The sequence below is a fragment of the Wyeomyia smithii genome, chromosome 3 (assembly GCF_029784165.1).
Source record: "Wyeomyia smithii strain HCP4-BCI-WySm-NY-G18 chromosome 3, ASM2978416v1, whole genome shotgun sequence".
Classification (NCBI taxonomy): domain Eukaryota; kingdom Metazoa; phylum Arthropoda; class Insecta; order Diptera; family Culicidae; genus Wyeomyia; species Wyeomyia smithii.
The window spans coordinates 39,398,937-39,418,911 of NC_073696.1; the positions used below are offsets into that span (position 1 = coordinate 39,398,937).

Genomic DNA, 19,975 nt, shown 5'->3' on the forward strand with positions numbered 1-19,975 from the left:
TAAGGATCAGCCTTTGAATAGAGAAAGCCTATGAAAGTTCCATGCTTCCTTGCATTCAATAGTGATTTTTGAAACGTATGGAATGTAAAGAAGTATGGAGCACTCGGGTTAATTCAACGCGGGATGTGCATGAAAGACGAAAAAACGCCCAAGTGATATTTCCTGTTCAAGTGACAAATACATCCATTTCATCATTGGTGGAGAAGTTTTGGCAAAAAATATATTTTGCTGCTCTCGCGGAAACGACGTAAATCTAGCATTACAGGGAAAAATATTTATTTTTAGAACGGTTGTCGTTGGCCGGAAAATGCAGCATAGCTGCGCGCGTCGACTAAATCTTCGCGATAATCGTTACCCATAGCGCGTGTGCCGTAGTGAAAAACAACATGAAACACCCACACTTAGAACTCAACGAAATGTATAGCAAAATCCAAACCAGCACGCGTCACGATGCGGTCAAAATTTTATAAATAGAAAATCTCGTCTACCTCTGCTTGATGAGTTGAAATATTTTTTGCTTTCCACCATCTAGCTCTAAAATTAGTAAAAATTCTGAAAATCTTTCTATAGTACGTGTAGTTGAATCACAAACACATGGTCCTCAGATCTCACGGAAAACACACATGGATAGATAGATCTACACGAATGCGAGTCCTTGTGGGAGAGAAAATCGTTGCTGAGATGGAAATCTCGTGGGTGCACTGAAAACGTTTTCGTTTTAATTTTCTACATGTCGAAAAAAATTTTTTGTCTGTCCAAAAAAGTTATAAATTTCGCAAGGATAACTGGGAGTGTCACCTATTCATTTATTGTACATTTCATATGAATAATGAGTGTTGATATTGCCAGAGATTGATTTTTTCCGTTTGCTGTATTCTTTTTTTTAATGAAAAAATAAGATCGTATACTTCAATACAGAAGTATACAGACTGACTGACATCAAGTACATAGAAGTTGCAAAAAATGTAATTTACGTGTATTGTCTCCAGTTATTTCGAAGCAATTAACTAAAATGGTTTGTTTCAGAATTATTGGCACGTTTCCATTTCGTAAATTCTGAGTGGAGCGTGATTCACTATAGCCACTGACCCCAGAGCAACGAAAAAGCTCAACTAATGATATAAACACATCACACAGAGTAATTTACTAACACATCAATGGCTGTCTATTTCAAGGTTGTATAATATTTTTCTAAATTTTCGACAGTGTTTCAACAATTTAATGTGTTGCATTGCAGTATACAGTTTTTAGTTTATCATGTTTCTATTTTATTTCCAACCACAACACTGTACAGTTTTGATTTCATTATTGCTTTACGTAATATTGCAGTTTGACCAATAGGCATCACAAAGCAGCAGCTAAAGTAGTTGGTAGGAATATCATTAAATATAACAGATTTATCTAATCGACCTATTGAAGAATTAAAAAATCATTTTATATAAACAATTTCAATGTGTTGAACATATTCAAATATATATATATATATATATATATATATATATATATATATATATATATTTATATATATATATATATATATATATATATATATATATAAAGATTCTATTAGCCTTTTTGTTCAACTCCCGCGACGGTTTTGTTTAAAAGAAACAACCTTTGAAAAAGAGATTTTTTCTGTAAACTTTGCAGATCTTTCGATCGGCGGAATACTTTTATAAACTAATAGCGAATTTTTTATTCCCACAGCCAACCTTGTTTTGACTTGAAGCCAACCCAACTACCCTCTGCCAAAACCCTTAAAACCCTTCTTTCTTCGATTAATTTTGACCCAATTTTGACCTGCCAGTAGCACAACCGAGGCATACCGTTAAATTTGACAGTCTGAGCTCACCATCGCTTGGGCTTAAATAATAATCTGGCATCTCTTTCTCGCTTGTGTAGTAAATCGCACTGTCATTTGTTTATTTCTAAGCAGATTGGAATAAAGAAATTAGCTATACTGCCGTTCTACGCATATTTGTTCCATATTCCAAATCATGCAAACGAGAAAAACGATGTTAAAGTTTTACAATACTTTTACGCATTGCGTCAATGTGACAAATGCAATTACGGGTCTCTAACCAGTTTTATTTTGCGATAGACTGTTTTCAATATATCTAGTTGAAGGTTTTTAAATTTAACACTCTTTTCCATAAAAATACCCACTGGTACAGTAATGCCGAGAAATTTGCCTTCCAATAGGCAGTGGTGGGCACCGCTAACCGAAAATTTGGCGACGCTAATCACTAAGTCGCTAACCGGAAAATTTAGCTCGATAATCGCTAAACGCTAAACCCACATTAGCGGAACTTTTGCTAATCGCTAATCGCTAACTTTTTAATATGTAAATAGTCATATCGCTATATTTATTGCTCGTGTTTTGTAAGATTTGGACCACTTTGATCTCTTTTGGTTAAACAAACGAAAACAATTACTTTTTAAAGCAATTTACAGTAACAGGTTCACGAAACGGTATTCATATTTGATTTTGTAAAAACAAGAATAACAAAAGTTATTTAGCTTGCATTGAAAATAGATACTCTTAGGAATGTTTTCATGAGAATTCAATTATTATCTGAATCGAAAAAGTAGAACCAAAGTTTTCATAATTTCAAGCGCATTGCAATTTACCAAAGTTCTTGGTGTGCCGAAAATTCAATCTAGACCTTGTGCTAGTTCTTCAAAATGCTCCTGTGGCTTGTACGATAACTGGAACTCCATTCCAGGGTAAAAAACTGACAAAAGTAACTTTCGCACTAAAGTATGTTCATCTTTCGAAGCAATTTACGTACGCCATCAGCAATTCACAGTTTTTCTAAATATATCTATTGTCGCTTCTCTACAAAATTTAGTGAATTAGCGATTAGCGTTTCGAAGGCCAAAATTTTAGCGACGCTAACAGTTTCGCTAACCAGCTCAAAAATTAGCGAAGTCGCTAAATCGCTAACTAAATTTTAGCATCGCTAATTAGCGAATTAGCGGAATGGTGCCCACCACTGCCAATAGGTGATTTCTGCGCATATCAGTCCCACTACGTGCATTCGATGTTTCCCAATACAAAGTTCGTACTGGGGATAAAAGGCTGTTTAATCTTTCATGAAAATGATCCCGCTAATCTTGTTGTCGTTATACGCAAGTGATGATAGTCGAGAAACTTGTATTTGAAATTCTTCTGGGGTGCCACGAAGCTTTTTGTGCTGCGCAAAGGGGGCCACGGAGCTATTTGTGTTTATTAAAAAGGGCCGCGAATTCAAAAAGGTTGGGAACCACTGGTATAGGTCATTGCACGGAGTGGCCAAACCTCACTTGTTTACAGTTTTGTAAGGTTTGTTTATAAGGTGTTAAAAATTCGAACGGGATGAACGATTCGAAATTTCGAACGGGAAAGCGCATGAAAAAATAGAAAAGTCGTATTAGAATTTTTTTTTTTCAAATGACAAACATTCAACGAAAACACATATGAAATTGTAGCATCGTATAAATATAACTTAAACAGTAGTAAGTAGCTCGCTGCTTCTTAAGAGAAATATGTTCACTCAACATCTATAGTTTTTGCGGGATTAGGTTCAATCTTTTGACGTCTAAAGAATGAGCCTTTGATGTAGAACCTATAATACCTGTAATATATGATGACGGCCTGCCCGATTACTACAGCTTCAACCGAAAAATGGACGTTTTAACTTGTTTTTACTTTGAATGTTTATTATTGGATTAAAATAAAATAAAACTATTTTCGTCAAAAGAGTGTTTTTATGTGAAATTTGATGTCTAAATAAGCTATTGAAATTTCTGGTCTGGTCATGTTCACTCAACATCTATAGTTTTTGCGGGATTAGGTTCAATCTTTTGACGTCTAAAGAATGAGCCTTTGATGTAGAACCTATAATACCTGTAATATATGATGACGGCCTGCCCGATTACTACAGCTTCGACCGAAAAACAGATAAAAATGTGGCAACACTGAGTACAACGATACACTGTGCCCCAGTGCTAAGTCGAGAAAATTTCTAGCTCGGAAAGATTCTCGACCTGATCGGGAATCGAATCGAACCGTGTGGGAGAGCTAGCCGACCGACATCATTAACCACAGAGTCACGGGGACCACTTCTGGTCTGGTCATACCCAATATTTCTTGAAATTACTGTGAATCTCGTGTTAAAATGTTTTCTTTTTATTACTTATTATTTTTTTTATTTATTATAAAAGCAGAAAGTTTATAAGTGTTACATCAATTTTGTTTGTAATTCGACAGAAATCAATCGGTTGAATGGAATGAAGAGATGGATGTTAAGCGTATAATGTTCAATTTAAAGCAGTGCAGAAAACATACATACATTTACGCATTCTAATAAAAAAACATTCGAACAATGTCACAAAAAAACAGAAGTCATAGTACAGTGGACCCCATACGAAAAAGAATTTATGATACCAACTATGTTCAAAAATATTATATGCATGGGAATTTTTATTTATTTTTAGTTTATTTTTATTTGTTTTTATTTTTTCATTTGTTTTGGTATTTATATCGAGCTCGTATACCTACCTCGAGTGCCATTAAATATAACTAGAGTGGCACCGTGTCATCAAAAGTAACACTGGTAACACTGAACATCCTTTCTCTTTCCCCCACACAAGTTTATTAGGTTGTTTGCTCAATTGGAATGACACTAACAGATAACTCACTCTGCCTGTGAGTCGCAAAAATACTCACCTCATCAAATCTTATATATGTTGAATGTTGTATTTTGAATTTATTTTTAAGTATAATTTCAACGCATATTCATGTTCTTGAAATTAAAAAAAAATTATCAAACGCAGCTCAAGAATTTGCGCTTGGCCACCATGTAAAATTACGTTACGTTGGGGTGAGAGTATTTATTGGAAATTTCCAAATTCCGCGCCACGTAGTATACGAATGTTCTCTATCTATTGTTAAGTCCAACAAAATTTTTCGCCATTCGACCTCAGACTTAGACCCTTTCAATAAAGCGGTGAGAATTGCACGTGATTGACAGAAAAACGATAAAAAAAAAATCAAAACATATGCTTTGTGCATATATAAACATTCTAAATTTGAAGAGAAGCCGGAAAATTATTTTTCTTGCCATACAATAGAATATTCATAATGTTATCAACAAATTTATTATCAAAGTGTTTTACGGTTTCTAAGAAACAAGTTTTCAACGCAAAACTAAGTAAGTTTTTTGCATCAATTATGAAAAACATAATCAAAACTTTTTTTTCAGTACCATTACTGTCGTTTTCTACAAAGGTACCTCCTGAAAAACCATTAAGTCCTCGCATGGAGGAATTTCAGAAAAAACTACGAGAAAAAACGCCTATCGGTAAACTTGATGAAATTGCAGGCAAGCACCCTAATCAAGAAAAGGAACCCTTAGAGCCGTGGCCCGATAATACTAACCCAAGCACAGGTGAAATCGGTGGCCCTCGAGGACCAGAGCCTACTCGTTATGGAGATTGGGAACGTAAGGGACGAGTTTCTGATTTTTGAAGTGTTTTACCATTGATACAAAAAAGAAAAAATTGTTCAGTCATCGCGGCACGTAATTGATACGTGTCATAGGTATTTGAATCAGCCGTTTTTACTATATTAAGGCTAGTTGCAAGCTTAAATAAACGTATTTCGTATCAGCAGCTTCTTCCGATTTCTGATCACGAATGAAAAAATTCATTCAGAAACAAGTTTAAAACTTATGATGGGTGTTCAACTGAATATTTGTCCAGCTGCTAAACACAGCATTGCAAACAAAACGGCTATTTGTAAATATTCTCCTCAACTAGTGACACTAACACATTCGTACGTAAAAAAGTATATATGGTATATTGAAACCATCTTTTTCTGAATCATTCTATAGGACTTAAAAACGTTACCACATTTCAGTCTATATTTTAAATTTCAAAACAAATTAACTTGGGCACTAGAGGGTTCCCGAAAAAAAATTTACGATGTATTTTGCGGTGAGAACAGTAAACGGACGATGTTTTGTATTGTAACCATAAAAAACATAGTATTTTTACTGTAAGCTTGCAAACGATTTTTGTCATTACCATGTTTTAACAACGTTTTTCGTTGTTGCATCTATTACTGACAAGATTTTTACAATGAAAAACATTGTCAGTGACTTCTAAATGTATGGGAAAAATGCCTGAAAAAATGCTGTTAAGATACATAACAACACCCCTTTTTCATGGTAAAAATGACAAAAAACAACGTTTTTATTGTTCTGGACAATGATATTTTATGTAATATTGATGTATTTACAATGAAAAACTTAGTTAAATTATGGTGCCTGTACAATTACAGCAACTTTTAAGGTTTTTTGATGTTATTTGTTTTCGGCTTAATATAGAAAAAGATACCACGATGTCATTCCCTTGGTGACATGCGTAAAGAATCGATACTGTAAGGGAACATTCGTATATTACATATAGCGTTTGGCGAGTGGTGGGGAGGGGGGGGGTTATCCAGTGAAGTGTTACACTGCGTGAGACCATCATGCAAAATTGCGTTACGTGGGGGTGGAGAGAGTTGGAAATTGCCACACTTCGCATAACGTAATATACAACATTGTTGTATTGATATTTTTATAAGTATCGCCGATCACTCCTAGTACCCATGTTTTGCGTACAATAATGGCGGTCTCTATGGTGCATGTTCTCAAAGCTCAAAAAGATTTTAAAGGCTGCTCACGCTCACGTAAACTTTCATATAGATTGTCAGAGTATGCGTGATGACAAAAGCAAAAATATTTCTTTTCTAAGCTCTCTTATGCGCAAACCAAACAAATATCAGCAGATTCGCAGTCCCGAGTATGTGAACCTCTTTACTTACGTCAGTTTAGAGATTTCTGCAGGCTTGGCAAAACAAATGTCACCAGTTTGATTTTGATTTTGCTTTGAAAATATACACTGAAAATAAATCGCACGCTCATCCCAAACCGAAGTGTAAAACACAGGTGTAAATGGAATCCACTCCGCAGTAACGTCGTAGACAAACAGACGTACCACTCCATACAAAATTCTAAGAAAATTGTGGTTCCGACTAACTTGTGCGACACCTGCTGGACATATTCCACAAAAGATAAACTTTCAGCTTTTCTACTGATTTTGGCAGCACGGTGCTCGAATACTGTAAACTGAGTTCAAAGGAAAAAGCCCATCAGCGCCACCACCGGTGCGACGGAATATTCCGCATATTTGAAACTCATTTGAAATGACCGTTATATTGATCCACGGAAATAAATCTTGTGGTACGTCTGTTTGTCTGTGCTAACGTGTCGATTTTTTATAGTGTAGAGTGTTTTCCCTCTCCTCGTTTAGCGTAGGCCTATCGATCATTTTACGCATAGCATCCTTGTTCTTGATTCTTGAAAGTGTGACGTCAAAAGATTTAATGAGGATAGATTATGACCATTCGTTATGAGAGCTCGCGTTAATCGCCAACATGGTTCTGTTACTTTTTTTGTTACATAACATATACATAATCCCTTCAAATAGTAAGTCACCCTGGGAAACACTATACTTTGTAAAAACGATATATTTTTAAAACTTTAATAATCTTCTTTACCTACCTGAACTGTCATAAAATTGCAAGACTAGCGGTGGCTCGTCTCAAATCACTGGTGTTAGTGCCATCGTGCACCTCATCGTAGTTCTTTCATTCAGCACGTGAAATGAAAGTTAAAAAAGAAGTACTCCATTAATCTTAAAACTGGAAAAATCGTAATAATTCAATCAAAATAATAGTGCGTGTGCATAGATGCACGTTAACAACCGTTAGTGCATAGAATTTATCAGTTTGTTATGTTGATTTGATGATAAAGAAATTAGGTGCGGGATAAAAATCAAGATTATCAAATCAGGCCGTCATCCTTGATCACCGCAGTAATATAGACGATAGCTTTCCAGTTAAAGCGTAAATGCAAATGTGATAGAAACGGCCGTAAAGAAAATCAATTTTTAGTGATAGAAATCTGTCGTCAGAACGAGAAAGGTCCATTTTTGGATCAACTATACCTGCCCTTTGTTACAGAGATTTGTCAACGTAGCAGGCAAAGTGCTTTGAGCTGTGATTTCCTGCCACGATTCGCAGTGAATTTTGCCTCACTGTGGCAATCAACGGTAAGCGCTCGAAAACTCCTTTTTCTATCTATCCTTGGGATCTCTAGCACCTTAAAAGAAAAAATTGCATAAGAGATCCCGCACTATTAATCGCAGTGGTTTTTCTCCTATGAAAGTGAAGGTAAAACTAGATATTGCTCTTTAGGTCTTTCCTTTTTCATTTTGCGATTATAAATCTCCGATTTCAATGAATAAGCCTGTTATGCTGCCTGTCTGGGATATCGGAATTGTTTGCAACATATTTCTGATCATTATTGTAGAAATAAACATATTTTTTTAGAAATTTTTCGAAAAGCAGCGTACAAAATGCAAAAGTTTACAAACCCTCAATAAAATACAGTATTCTTAAGGCAAATATATTAGAATCCTGATTACCTTCAGAAAAGCTTAATACTTGTTAACCTCTTTAGGTTCGCTCCTGCAATTCATCGATGTGACGATTGCATGCGTAGTTCAGATACACGTTGCGAGAATAAAGAAAGAGAATCGTTGAGAGATCAATGAAGTGCAAGCAGTATTGCCAGCTTGAGTTTTTCTGTAGCCCAGGTAGTTTCCAGTTTCCACATGTTTTGCAGCTCTTGCGCATATCAAATTCAAAGAGTTTTGTTGTGTTTGGCGTGTTCAGTACGTAAAGTTTTCCATCAATACACCAACATACATACGGAAGAATCGGTAATAACATGAAACAAGCAAGATGTTACATTGATAGTGTACTGATTAATAAACCAACGACAAAGATCTATGTTCCTATCAATTGATAAGAGCTCCGGCACAGAGAGAAGACGCTGCTATAATTTCTTCTACCAGATGCTTGCTATTTTGTTTGTAAAAAAATATTTACGAACCGTATTTTGTGTTTTTCTTGCAGGTATTCGTTACGTAAATAGTAATGTATTCCACATTAAATAGAATGTTTACAAATTTAATACCTGTATGCTTATTGGAATCATGATATGACCGTACGCTTTTTTCCAGATATTGTTCGAGCAACCCGAAACTGCCAATACTCGAGATTCACAACACTCTCTGTAGCAGCTTTGCTATAGATACTTGATGAGCAAAGAAAATCTTATTTATATTACTTTTGTAACCAGTGAATCATTTTTTGGAAATCGTAAACCATTTTTTACGGTGATTCCGTACTACAGCTTACAATCGTATTTAGCACTCGGTTGAGCCATTATATTAGCGCAAAAATTATAATTTGCAGCCATGTCTGAATCTAACACTGATTCGGTTATCATCGAACAACCAGTGAAACTGGAAGAAGATAATAACAATGAAATAGATCTGGCCGATTCGGTTACTAAATTAAACCTTAATGGAGAAACAGGACGGGATCAGGCTGAAATCATCTCATCAAACGATGAGAATCAAGACAACAACAACCATGCTTCTTGTGACATATCTAATAAAAGTAACACTGATGGTGGCCATAAATCAATAGGAATTCGAATTAGACGAACATCTGAAAAATTGCTAGGAGAAGAAGTAGGTGGTCGAAAAAAATATTCGCTTGATCAATTGCTATCCTTAAAAGATGCAACCATTAGCAAAGAAAAACCTACAACTATACCGGATGTATGCAAATCCATCCTCAAGTCTTCCCACAATCCGCTCATGTCTGCTAGTAGAAATTTTGGCAATCAAGATAATGCATTGCTTCCCAACTTCATGCGAGGAGGTATGGATGGTTCTGGAATGATGGGAGCCAGATCCTTGGCAGCTGCACCGATGAAGCGAGCTCCCTACCAGGGGCGTCTATCAGCCAAAGAGATGCGATCCGGTGCAGCAGATGATGTAGATAGTGGCATCATCAAAGTTAATTTGAACATAACCGAAGAGGTGAAACTTCGCGAATCCGCAAATGCTTGGAGACCACGCTTCCTAAAAATGCAAGAAGAAGGTGATGAAGAAACTAAAAAAACCCAAGAACTGTTCAAGAAATTCCGAAGCATACTTAACAAGTTAACGCCAGACAATTTCAGCGTGCTTGTTGAGCAGGTTAAAACATATGAAATTGATACTGAAGAACGGTTGGATGGGTGCATCAAAATATTGTTTGAGAAGGCGATTATGGAACCAAATTTTACCGATACTTATGCACAAATGTGCAAAGAAGTTGGCGGTATAATACAAATTTGCACTGGAGACAATCAACAGGCCAACTTCAAACGTAAACTAATCACTCAGTGCCAGAGAGAGTTCGAAAAACATCATACTGATAAAGAACAGAATGCTAACGAAATTGAGGAATCCAAGAAAAAGGCAACTGAAGAACAAACCGATGACATTGAAGATCTACAGTTTGAGCTAGAAGAAAAAGATATTCGAATTCGAAGACGTGCTCTTGGAACAATTCGTTTCATTGGTGAGTTGTTTAAGCATAAACAACTGACGCATAAAATTATGTACATTTGCATTAATATTTTGTTGAGCGAGGAAATGCTGGACGAGGAGTCGCTAGAGTGCTTATGTAAACTGCTAACCACTATTGGCTGTCGGATAGAGCAAGAGTGCGAGCCATCGGGTTTACAATACTGTTTTAATCGCTTACAAGATATTGTAGATGGAAAAGCAACGATCCAAGTGTGCAACCGGATTCGTTTCATGATTCTTGATTTGATGGATTTGAGGAAGAATAATTGGCAGCCCCGCAGAGCACAAGCCGCGCCAAAAACAATGGATGAGATACAGAAGGAAGTAGAATCGGAGGAACACAAAAATAGAATTTTGAACTTTGTTTTGTCTGGCCCTGGTAGTCGCGGTGGCCCTAGTGGAAGCAGCGGCGGCATCAATCGTCAGGATAACGACCGACATCATGGCGGAGATAATGGAAGTACCCCGAAAGGCAAACAGCGTTTCGTGGACGATGACGGTTTTGTACAACCAGCATCCAACAAAACAGCTCGCCCGCTACCCCTATTCGATCCGAAGAAGCTTAACTTAACGGTGAGAAATGTTTTATGTCTTGACCCTAAAATACTTCAAAATCAACTTTCATCTCTTTGTTTATTGCAGCAAAAGTCACCGGAAGTGACTCGTCTCGGATCGGCTTCTATGTTTCAGGGTTGGGGACAGAACAATGCGTTTGCCTCCCTTCCTGATGATCAAAATCAGGGTGCAGGTCCGCCTAGTTTTTTCGGAAGCGCTGGCCTAGGTAGCAGCTCTCAATCGTCTGGCGGTGGTAGTAAAGGCGGAGGTGGTGGTGGTTACGGTGGTGGAAACAAAAAATCTGGGAGTGGAAGTAAAAAGCAGCTTTATCATGGAAGAAATAGTAGCCGCTTCTGATGAAAATCTGATCATAATCATTGTTTAAGTTTGCCCTTTTAGGATTCTTATTTTCTAAATCTACATATTTCGTGAACGCAAGCTATTTTGCGAAAAAAAAATAAATGCTATTAGTGGGTCAAGTGAACGGTAAAGTGTCTTTTCATAGTCATTACACATTGTGCTCAGGTTAGTGGGATAAATTGAAATCTGAAAAGTACGTAGAAATTACGGTGCGTTTTAAAGTAACAGTGTTCCGACTTCTTTGTATATTCCAGTCAAATACAGACATTTTAGCCCTGAGTGCCGAGAAATACAGCCATCCTTGATAGGGAATTATATTCAATTTAATTATTATTTCTGTGCACTCATACATGAGTAAGACTCACATATATATTGAATTCATCTTAACCAAGCAGCCAAAATAACTAACAGAAGTTCCTTTTGCAATACCATGGAGTTTGTTGCAGAATATGTCTAATGCAAGTTAAAATCGCACTCCAAATTGCATTATTTTCCAAAAAGGGCCACTGATGATTAGTTAACTAACAAATTGAGAATTAAATCTATTGAAAAATATACCCCGGCGTTGCGTTTGCAGTTCAAGAGAACACAATTAAAAAGAGAGATTAATAAAAATCTAGAGTGTATCATACGCAATTGAAAATAGTCAACTTACGCTAATGGAATATATAACAGGAATTCGAAAAATGGTGACACTCGCTGTAATTGCCTTTCATCTCCATAAATTAATGTGTATATATGGGCAATGCATTGAACTCAAGGAAATGTCACGCTCAAATTAATAATATATAGATAGAACTCAGTTAATGGAAAGTATGCATGAAATGAATATGAATAGGAAAATGATATTAATTATAGGCAAACAAAAGCAAAAAAAAAATGTAAAGCTGAATCATACCTTCGTATACTTTTAGCATCTGTGAACTTAAAAAAATGAGCAGGAATTCGACAGCCGAATTCTGTAAAAGCTAAAAATAATGTTTTAAAACTATTGTTTCAACAAAAATGGATTGCGTATAGTAATAGAAACCAAGCTTGGAATTTATGGCAAATATTTGTATTTTTCCAATTTACACGTAAAGAAGTCGCAGTTTCATAAAATATTAAAAAAAAAAAAACGTTATCTAGTAAGTTTATTCTTGTTGTTTATTTGTTGATTGAGAGCAAATCCTTCAAGGAATAGAGTAGAAAGAAATTTGCTGCCATCGCAAATCGAATAACACACCCAAAGTTGTCACATTGCTTTGTATCTATGATATGAGAGAGACCCTAATAAATCAGTCTGCACTTACTACACTAACACAAATAACTTGAAATAATCTTTATTTTAGTTACTCTATATCAGAGTGAAACATCTCTTATCCGTAATATACAGTTTTCCACTTCTGACAATAGTTGAAGTTTGCTCAACAACTCTTTTTGTGATAGCATCATTGTAAGGACCGCATTGATAGCATTCAAGTCGAATTGAATATGATTCACACCTAATCTATATTTATCGAAGTGAATTACTTCAACACTGCTCTTTAATGCTTTTATACGCTTTTCGGAAATGTGCGTTAAAATTTTCAAGAAAGATTCAAAATTCATTCCATACGACGCGTTCAGCATTATTTGACAATGCTCATCAAAATTTTCCATATCTTTGCAATCATCGATTTCTTTTGTGACCTTTTCTGCGGCATCATGCAAGTTAATCCAAATATGTTCGATATTACAGCCGTTGAACCAATTGTGGTTAACCGAAATCGAGCTTTGAACATTATGCACTTGATGATACCATCCACTAGGGACGAAAATTGCTTCCCCTGCCATTTGTAGCACTTTGTAGTAAACTATATTTTTCATATCTAATAGTTCTTCTGATATTTCAAACGGCAAATTTCCTAACGAATCTGTTAATAACAATTCTTGTCCAGGAGGTAACAATAACCACTTTTTCATTCCACTTATATTAGTAGACCAACTATAAGAAAAAAACACATCCGCATGAAAGGATGTCCATGTGTCTTTAGGACCGATATATACGAACATATAATCGTCTTTATTAGAGTCTGTTAAATATTCGTTTAACCAATCGGAGGCGAAAAATTGAGGCGTTTCATAGAATTGATACTCGGGTAACATTTCTCGCAGATGCCAATCCTTTAAGTAAAGTTTGGACCCTTGTCCACTCGTATCTGTTCCCTCCCAATAGTTCAAGAAATCATAAAATAGCATGTCCTGTTTTTCGTGCGAGTTATGATATTGTTTATCACAGTCGGCTACTGGAACGACCACATTATTAATGCGCTCCTTCAAGTATGCAACGTTTAATTTATCGACATCAGTTTCGTTCCTTAATATCCATTGCTTGTAGCACTCCCAGCGGTCGGTAACAGCAGTTAGTATGACAGGTATGTTAGTTTGTAGAAAACAATAGAAAAATTGTTCATAATCTATGTTTCTCGTTGAAATTCGTTCTATTTCCTGAGGAGCTGATTTGTTGATATGAAAGGGTCTGAAGGCGGTGGAACGAATTTCTAAACATTCATGCATGTTAATATTGGTTTGACATTTCTATAAGTTGACTAAAAAGTTTTCTGTTATTAGAATTTTTTACTTCAATAAACAAGCTTACCATACTTCTTGGAATATTTTAGATACTTTAAAAGCTAGTATGTGAGACCACTTCGTAAAAGAACAGCTACGTGCAGAAATCGCTGTGCTGGGCCGACCGGGCCGACAGATAAACAGCTGGTTGAGCGAGTATTCGCACTCAGAGATGCCAGATATTTTTGAAAAATGTCAGCAACTGCTCGAAAAACCAGAAAATGTGTTCGAAATCTGAAAAAAATCTCCGTGATCCGAAAAAATTTCGCTCGTGCAGGCAAAGTCTGTTAAAATCTGCACAAATTTTAGGAAAATCTGCGCAAATATAAGGAGACTTTGAAAAAAATCTGCAGAAACCGTGGAAAAACTGCAAATATCTGCAAATCAATAAAAATCTGCACACGGACTCCAAAAATCTGCGTTTTTCAGACAAATCTGCACATTTGGTATCCCTGTTCGCACTGCAGGTAAGATTATTTAGGGATGTGTAAGTAATCGATATCTATCTAACGAAAATATTTTTCGCTATAGTTTGCAATATTTGTGAGATGAAATAGTGCTTGGATGCTATGTTGTTCAAAACAACAAAATGTTCGTTTTTTGAAAAAGTAAGTTAAAAACTGTTAATATAAAGTGTACAATCGATCAGGCATAACATAACTCGCGAGATATCTAGGAACAACAAAATTAAAGTATAAGCTACACGATATGGCTTGAAATAAAAAATATTAAACATGCTGTGGTCAGCTGTTTACTTTGTCTCACAGGGAAGCATCTATTGTGTCGATAATGCAGTGTTTAGTCGAACCATCATCGGTTGCCATTGGTAAATCGCAATATTTCAAATAAAATAAAATCAGAGTTAGGATATGAAGCAACATATTTCGGCTAACTTTCAGCAAATATATTGATCTACCGTAAACCAGCAAGTATTGACGCTTCGTTTACCGAAGTTTTTGAAAATTCTGCCTAAAATTTGTAGAGTATTTCGCTGAATTTATCAGCTGTTTAGTTCTCGGCAATAAAATCTAAGTGTGTTGGCACTTGGCAGGAGGAACGAGGGTTGGTATAGTAGAACCGTTAGCGTAAAAAGGGTAAAATCTTTCTTACACAAGTCCGGGTTAAAAATAAGCAAGCCAATTTTTAAAAGCGGAATTGCTAAAAATAGAAGTACGGAATACAGCAGACACCCGGGTATATCTCACAGTAGATCAACAAGCCTGGTCGCAGTAAGTAAGTAAGTAAGGTCGCACACGAAAAAAATATGTTCGAAACAGTATTGCAGTCACACGACCGACACCAACAATTTTTATTACTTTTTAAATACCAAACCTATTACATATTCGTGTTACGCAAGCAAGTATTCCCTATCAGAGTTTTGGCTTAGTCGGTAATAATATGACTCCTTCGTCATAGAGTGTAACAATATCCTCCACATTCAACCCAAAATCATTAAAAATATCTACGGCCATTTGTGTGATTGCAGTCTTTCCTATTGCCGCACCGGATTGTGCTGGTGTTCTACTCAACTTAGGTGCAGGCGTGGGTACTATTTCCGTGCAGCAGGACTCACGTTTATCCAAAAATGCATTGCGATCGCAATTATGCGGATGCTTTTCTGCTTCGTCTAGCTCAAGTACAGGAAACACGCATGCATCTCGATGCTGAAAAATTTGAGTCCATTCATCTCTAGTTTTGGTGAGAAATTTTTCTTCAAATAAAACTTTGGTCTTTTCAACATCTTCATACTGCGGTAAATCCCTTGGAAGTTCTAAACCGTCTAACAGCTCTTCGTAGAACTGTGGTTCTATAGCACCAACAGACATATATTTGCCATCCTTTGTCCGATATGTATCATAGAAATGCACGCCAGTATCCAGTAAGTTTTCACCTCTCGGTTTTCCCCAGATGGGTAACTTTTGTGATCTGAAAAACCAGCTTCCAACGTACGCTGCACCCTCGGTCATAGAATGGTCTACTATTTGTCCCTTACCAGAATGGTGTCGTTCAAGCAGGGCCGCTAGGATTCCAAAGGCACATAGAAGACCACCACCTGCAAAATCAGCAGCCAGATTTATAGGCGCTGTCGGACGCTCTGATTTTCTTCCAAACAGCGAGAGCAAACCGGAAACTGCAGCATAGTTTATATCGTGTCCGGCTCTTGCTGCCAGTAAGCCGTTTTGTCCGAACCCCGTTAAACGCGCATATATTAGTTTTGGATTTTCCTGCATAATTTCGCGCGGACCCAAGCCTAACTTTTCCATTACACCTGGTCGGAACGGTTCAATCAGTACGTCACTTTTGCTACATAACAAACGAACTAATTCTATGGCTTTTGGTTTCTTTAGGTTTAATGCAAGTGTTCGTTTTCCATCTCGGAGAACATCTAACATGTTGGTAGGTACCTAAAAAGCAAAACCTTTGTGGTACTAAACATAATACTACCTTAAATACTTACCTTATCTATCCTAGTTACGGTTGCGCCAAAATCTGCTAGCAACATTCCGCAGAACGGTCCTGGAGCTAAGCCAGTAAATTCTAAAACTTTTAAACCTTTCAAAGCCATATTTTCCTCTGTGAAAGCAACGTGAATTAATTCAAATTCAAAGAATCAAAGGTCAAGTCATAACATGACGAAACGTTTTTAAATTGAATTTGTAGTCAGTTATCTTTAAAAATCGTCAGATTGCATTTATTGTGCAGGAATGGACGATAATATTATTGTTACCACTGGTCTAGGGTTGAAACTTATACCAAAAGTATCGAGTATAGGGATGGGAAAGTGAAATTTCGAGTAGTATCGATATTTTTTTTAAACAGTACCACGTGAACCCTAAGAGCACATTTGACGTAGAGCATAACAAAAGAACACATAACACTTGAAAACCTTAAAAATTACCGTTTTTGTCTAGGTAATTGTAAATACATAGTTAAATCACAGAGTTAAAACATAACTTAACTTTATTTTTATTGCAAATACATCAATTTTACATCAAACAAATGCCATTTTTATAATGAAAAAAGTTATTTATCTTGATTAATGTTATTTATCTTGCTAGCAATTCTTCAGGCATTTTTCCCATACACACTTAGATATTATCACTGAGTACGGTAAAATAAATTACCCATATTTCAACAGCTGAGATATCGGTAAAAATATCGGTAATACATCAAAATACCGAAATTCTGTAAAACCAAAAATTGTAAACCTGTCAAACACTAACGAGATTCATTTACGTTTACCGAGATATTCATAAAACAATTCCGAATCTCGTTTTAATATGCTGAATAATCGGAAATCGCCGCTGTCAAATATTACGAAAACTCCGGTTAAATTTACTGAAGTACGCGCGATTTTTTTAGATAAACCCAGATTATGATCAAAACGATTAAATATACGAATAAGTTTATTATTTATTAGGTCACTGATTTGTTTAGGCATTGGTCGAAACGGGAGAGTTGTGTTGCCTCCAGGAAAGAAAGTATGTATCATTTATTACTTTGCAACTTCCATCCTGCGAAGCAAAAATTAGGTGAAGAAAGAATTAATGGTTTTCTTTGTATATTCTTTGCAAAAAACAAGATCTGATAAGAAATACCAATATTTTACTTATTTTGGATATTACAGATTTCTTTATAATGACAATCGGCCGAAAAAACCTGCTTCTTAGGGGCCGTTCAATAATTACGTAAGAGAAGTCGGTGGTAGGGGGGCGTGCTATTTTCTTACGCTGTCTTACAGGGGAGGGAGGGGGGTGAATTGATTATCTTACGTAAGAAAAACATTGTTGATGCAGCTGTTCAAATAACCATGTTTATGAAAGTGCGGACGGTAAAATTCATAAAAAGAAAATTATGGAAGGACGATTAACTCAAATTAAAGACAGAAGAGGAAACGAAGTATTGTGCTTGCTTCAGGATGATAAAACTATAATAAAAATCTATTGTGAGTTTCACTGAAACTTATTCGCCGCGCTATAAACCGAAACTCTGAAATCAAATGCCCTTCTTGGTTGCCGAATCGATTTTATTTTCCTCGGGACACTGTAAGCAACAGCCAAAATTAAATCTACCAGTCTTGGCAACCCTTTCCAAAATCAAAACAAACTTCGATTCTGGCAGCTCACTGAAGGCGGCGTCATTGTTGATGGTGTATTCAACAACTAAAAACGTTCAAATATGGTGATGACGAAAACCATTCGCAAGTTTAGAGCAAAATTACTATTTTTTGTGATTACAAAGCCAAACACGGCCCATTCACTGTTCTCACCACAAAATTCACCGTATTTTTTTCAGGAACGTTGTTAAAATATAATAATGACAAACACCGTTCGCAAGCTTACAGAAAAGGCCTAAACACAATGGATACGTTGCGACTGCGTTTGCGACAATTTGACAGTTAGCCCCGAGGTTAGCCGATACATTTTCTGTCAAATTAACGTCAACGCAACGCAAACGTATCCATTGTGTTTGGGATTTAAGATTTGTTTGGCTGTATACGAATTTTTTAAGCCTGTAGTACACTCTTTGACCGAGCGTCAAATATTTGTCACTTTTTGACAGATAAAAATTTGGTCAAAGATAATTGTTTGTCACTCTCCAATTTTAACATGGGGCAAACACGGGCAAACAACAACCATGATGTCAAATAAATTTGACCATTATGTCAGAAGGTCAAATATTTGACCATTAGACAAAAAGTGTACTACAGGCTTTAGAAGATTGAACTTTTCTGAGCAAAAGGTGTTTTTTTTTTTTTGAATAAAAAATAAAAGTCGCTCTAAATCGCTTGAATGACAATTGGTACATGTGCGAATCATTCAACGATTTTGAGTACATTTAGATCAGTATTAATTTGTTATTTTAAATTCGAAGGACAGCGAATTTTTTTCAATTACGTTCTGCTCAGAAAACGCAGCTTCTTTAAATAATATATAAAAACTAGTATAGCTAAAGAACCCAATTTTTATAATAAGCAGGAACCATGAACGGATTATCCATATAATTCTACGATAACCCATATAGCCGGGATTATACATCGAACTGGTTGTTAAGCACGTTTTATTGATTATTGAACAGGGGCCATCCACATACCACGTGGACAGCTTTGGGGGGGGGGTTGGCTAATGTCCACGGTCCATACAATTTTCTTAGAATTTATATGGGCAGTTGTCCACGGAGGGGGAGGGGGGGTGGTCAAAATCGTTAAAAATCTGTCCACGTGGTATGTGGATGGCCCCACAGACGGGCTCAGATACAAAACAGTAAGTTGCATTATTAGCTATTTTGGCTCGTAAGTGAGTGTATTGTGATTGTTTTTTCCAATATGTATGCACTCTCCTAGACTGCAACTAAATTAAAATATTAGAAGAAACAACACCAGTATGTATGTTTAAGTTTACCAGCAGGCTTACAAACTCACTTTCAATTGGAGCTTTCAGTAATTTATGTTACTGGTATGTTCTGTAAATTCGTCTTATTGTCAATTTTTGTAAAATTTTGACAGTTTTATTCAATAAAAGTCAATGATATTTAGGGAAACTAATAGCGAATTTCTTTATTCCACCAGCTCACATCGTTTTGACCTGGAAGCAACCTAACTGCTGTCAAAACCCTTCTTTATTCGCTCGATTTTGACCCAGTTTCGTCCTGGCGTGCTAGCCGAGGCGCACTGTAAAATTTGTCAGCTTAAACCCCCCATCGCACGTGCTTAGTTCGTAAATAGTTTGCTGGCGTCTCTTTCTTACTTGCATCGTAAATCGCGATGTCGTTGCTTTATTCCTCGGCAGATTTGCCCTGACTAAAGAAATAATTAATGGGTTCAATGATGGCAATTTCGGTCCCGGGTTTTTTTTAAAACACGTTTTATTATGTCAAAGCCAACGTTTCAAGGATATATTTCCTCGTCCTCAGGGCAACTACGATTAATAGTTTACAATTTACATAA

General features: G+C 36.3%; 5 protein-coding genes across 12 annotated transcripts in view; 2 read left to right on the forward strand and 3 right to left on the reverse strand.

Moving 5' to 3' along the window:
• LOC129727346 (uncharacterized) overlaps positions 1-7,626 on the reverse strand; it is a 26,053-nt gene extending 18,427 nt beyond the window's left edge. The window contains exon 1 of the mRNA XM_055685100.1: positions 7,593-7,626. The gene's annotated coding sequence lies outside the window, so the exon portion shown is untranslated. The remainder of the gene's footprint in view (positions 1-7,592) is intronic.
• Positions 5,035-5,655, forward strand: LOC129727350 (succinate dehydrogenase assembly factor 4, mitochondrial-like). Its single transcript, XM_055685106.1, has 2 exons — positions 5,035-5,195; positions 5,247-5,655. The coding sequence occupies exons 1-2, from the start codon at positions 5,126-5,128 to the stop codon at positions 5,510-5,512; spliced, it is 336 nt and encodes a 111-aa protein (XP_055541081.1). The 5' UTR covers positions 5,035-5,125; the 3' UTR covers positions 5,513-5,655.
• On the forward strand, positions 7,625-12,572 carry LOC129727344 (eukaryotic translation initiation factor 4 gamma 1-like). Of its 6 annotated transcripts, none has more exons than XM_055685090.1 (4): positions 7,625-8,142; positions 8,553-9,010; positions 9,118-11,094; positions 11,164-12,572. In XM_055685090.1, exons 3-4 carry the CDS (start codon positions 9,355-9,357, stop codon positions 11,431-11,433), a joined length of 2,010 nt encoding a protein of 669 aa, XP_055541065.1. In that variant the 5' UTR covers positions 7,625-8,142; positions 8,553-9,010; positions 9,118-9,354; the 3' UTR covers positions 11,434-12,572. The 6 variants fall into 6 exon arrangements, with proteins under 6 accessions (XP_055541065.1, XP_055541066.1, XP_055541068.1 ...); XM_055685091.1 differs by having other exon boundaries at positions 8,553-8,814; XM_055685093.1 differs by having other exon boundaries at positions 8,553-8,688.
• LOC129727347 (2-oxoglutarate and iron-dependent oxygenase JMJD4 homolog) lies at positions 12,472-14,220 on the reverse strand. 3 transcript variants are annotated; one of them, XM_055685104.1, is made up of 2 exons: positions 14,062-14,220; positions 12,472-14,006 (listed from the first exon to the last, which is right to left on the reverse strand). In XM_055685104.1, the coding sequence occupies exon 2, from the start codon at positions 13,972-13,974 to the stop codon at positions 12,778-12,780; it is 1,197 nt and encodes a 398-aa protein (XP_055541079.1). In that variant the 5' UTR covers positions 13,975-14,006; positions 14,062-14,220; the 3' UTR covers positions 12,472-12,777. The 3 variants fall into 3 exon arrangements, with proteins under 3 accessions (XP_055541079.1, XP_055541078.1, XP_055541077.1); XM_055685103.1 differs by having other exon boundaries at positions 14,057-14,210; XM_055685102.1 differs by having other exon boundaries at positions 12,472-13,995; positions 14,057-14,207.
• A 1,075-nt stretch (positions 14,221-15,295) lies between these two features.
• On the reverse strand, positions 15,296-16,760 carry LOC129728859 (alpha-methylacyl-CoA racemase). Its single transcript, XM_055687325.1, has 2 exons — positions 16,487-16,760; positions 15,296-16,433 (listed from the first exon to the last, which is right to left on the reverse strand). Exons 1-2 carry the CDS (start codon positions 16,592-16,594, stop codon positions 15,399-15,401), a joined length of 1,143 nt encoding a protein of 380 aa, XP_055543300.1. The 5' UTR covers positions 16,595-16,760; the 3' UTR covers positions 15,296-15,398.
• Between the last annotated feature and the right edge of the window lie 3,215 nt (positions 16,761-19,975).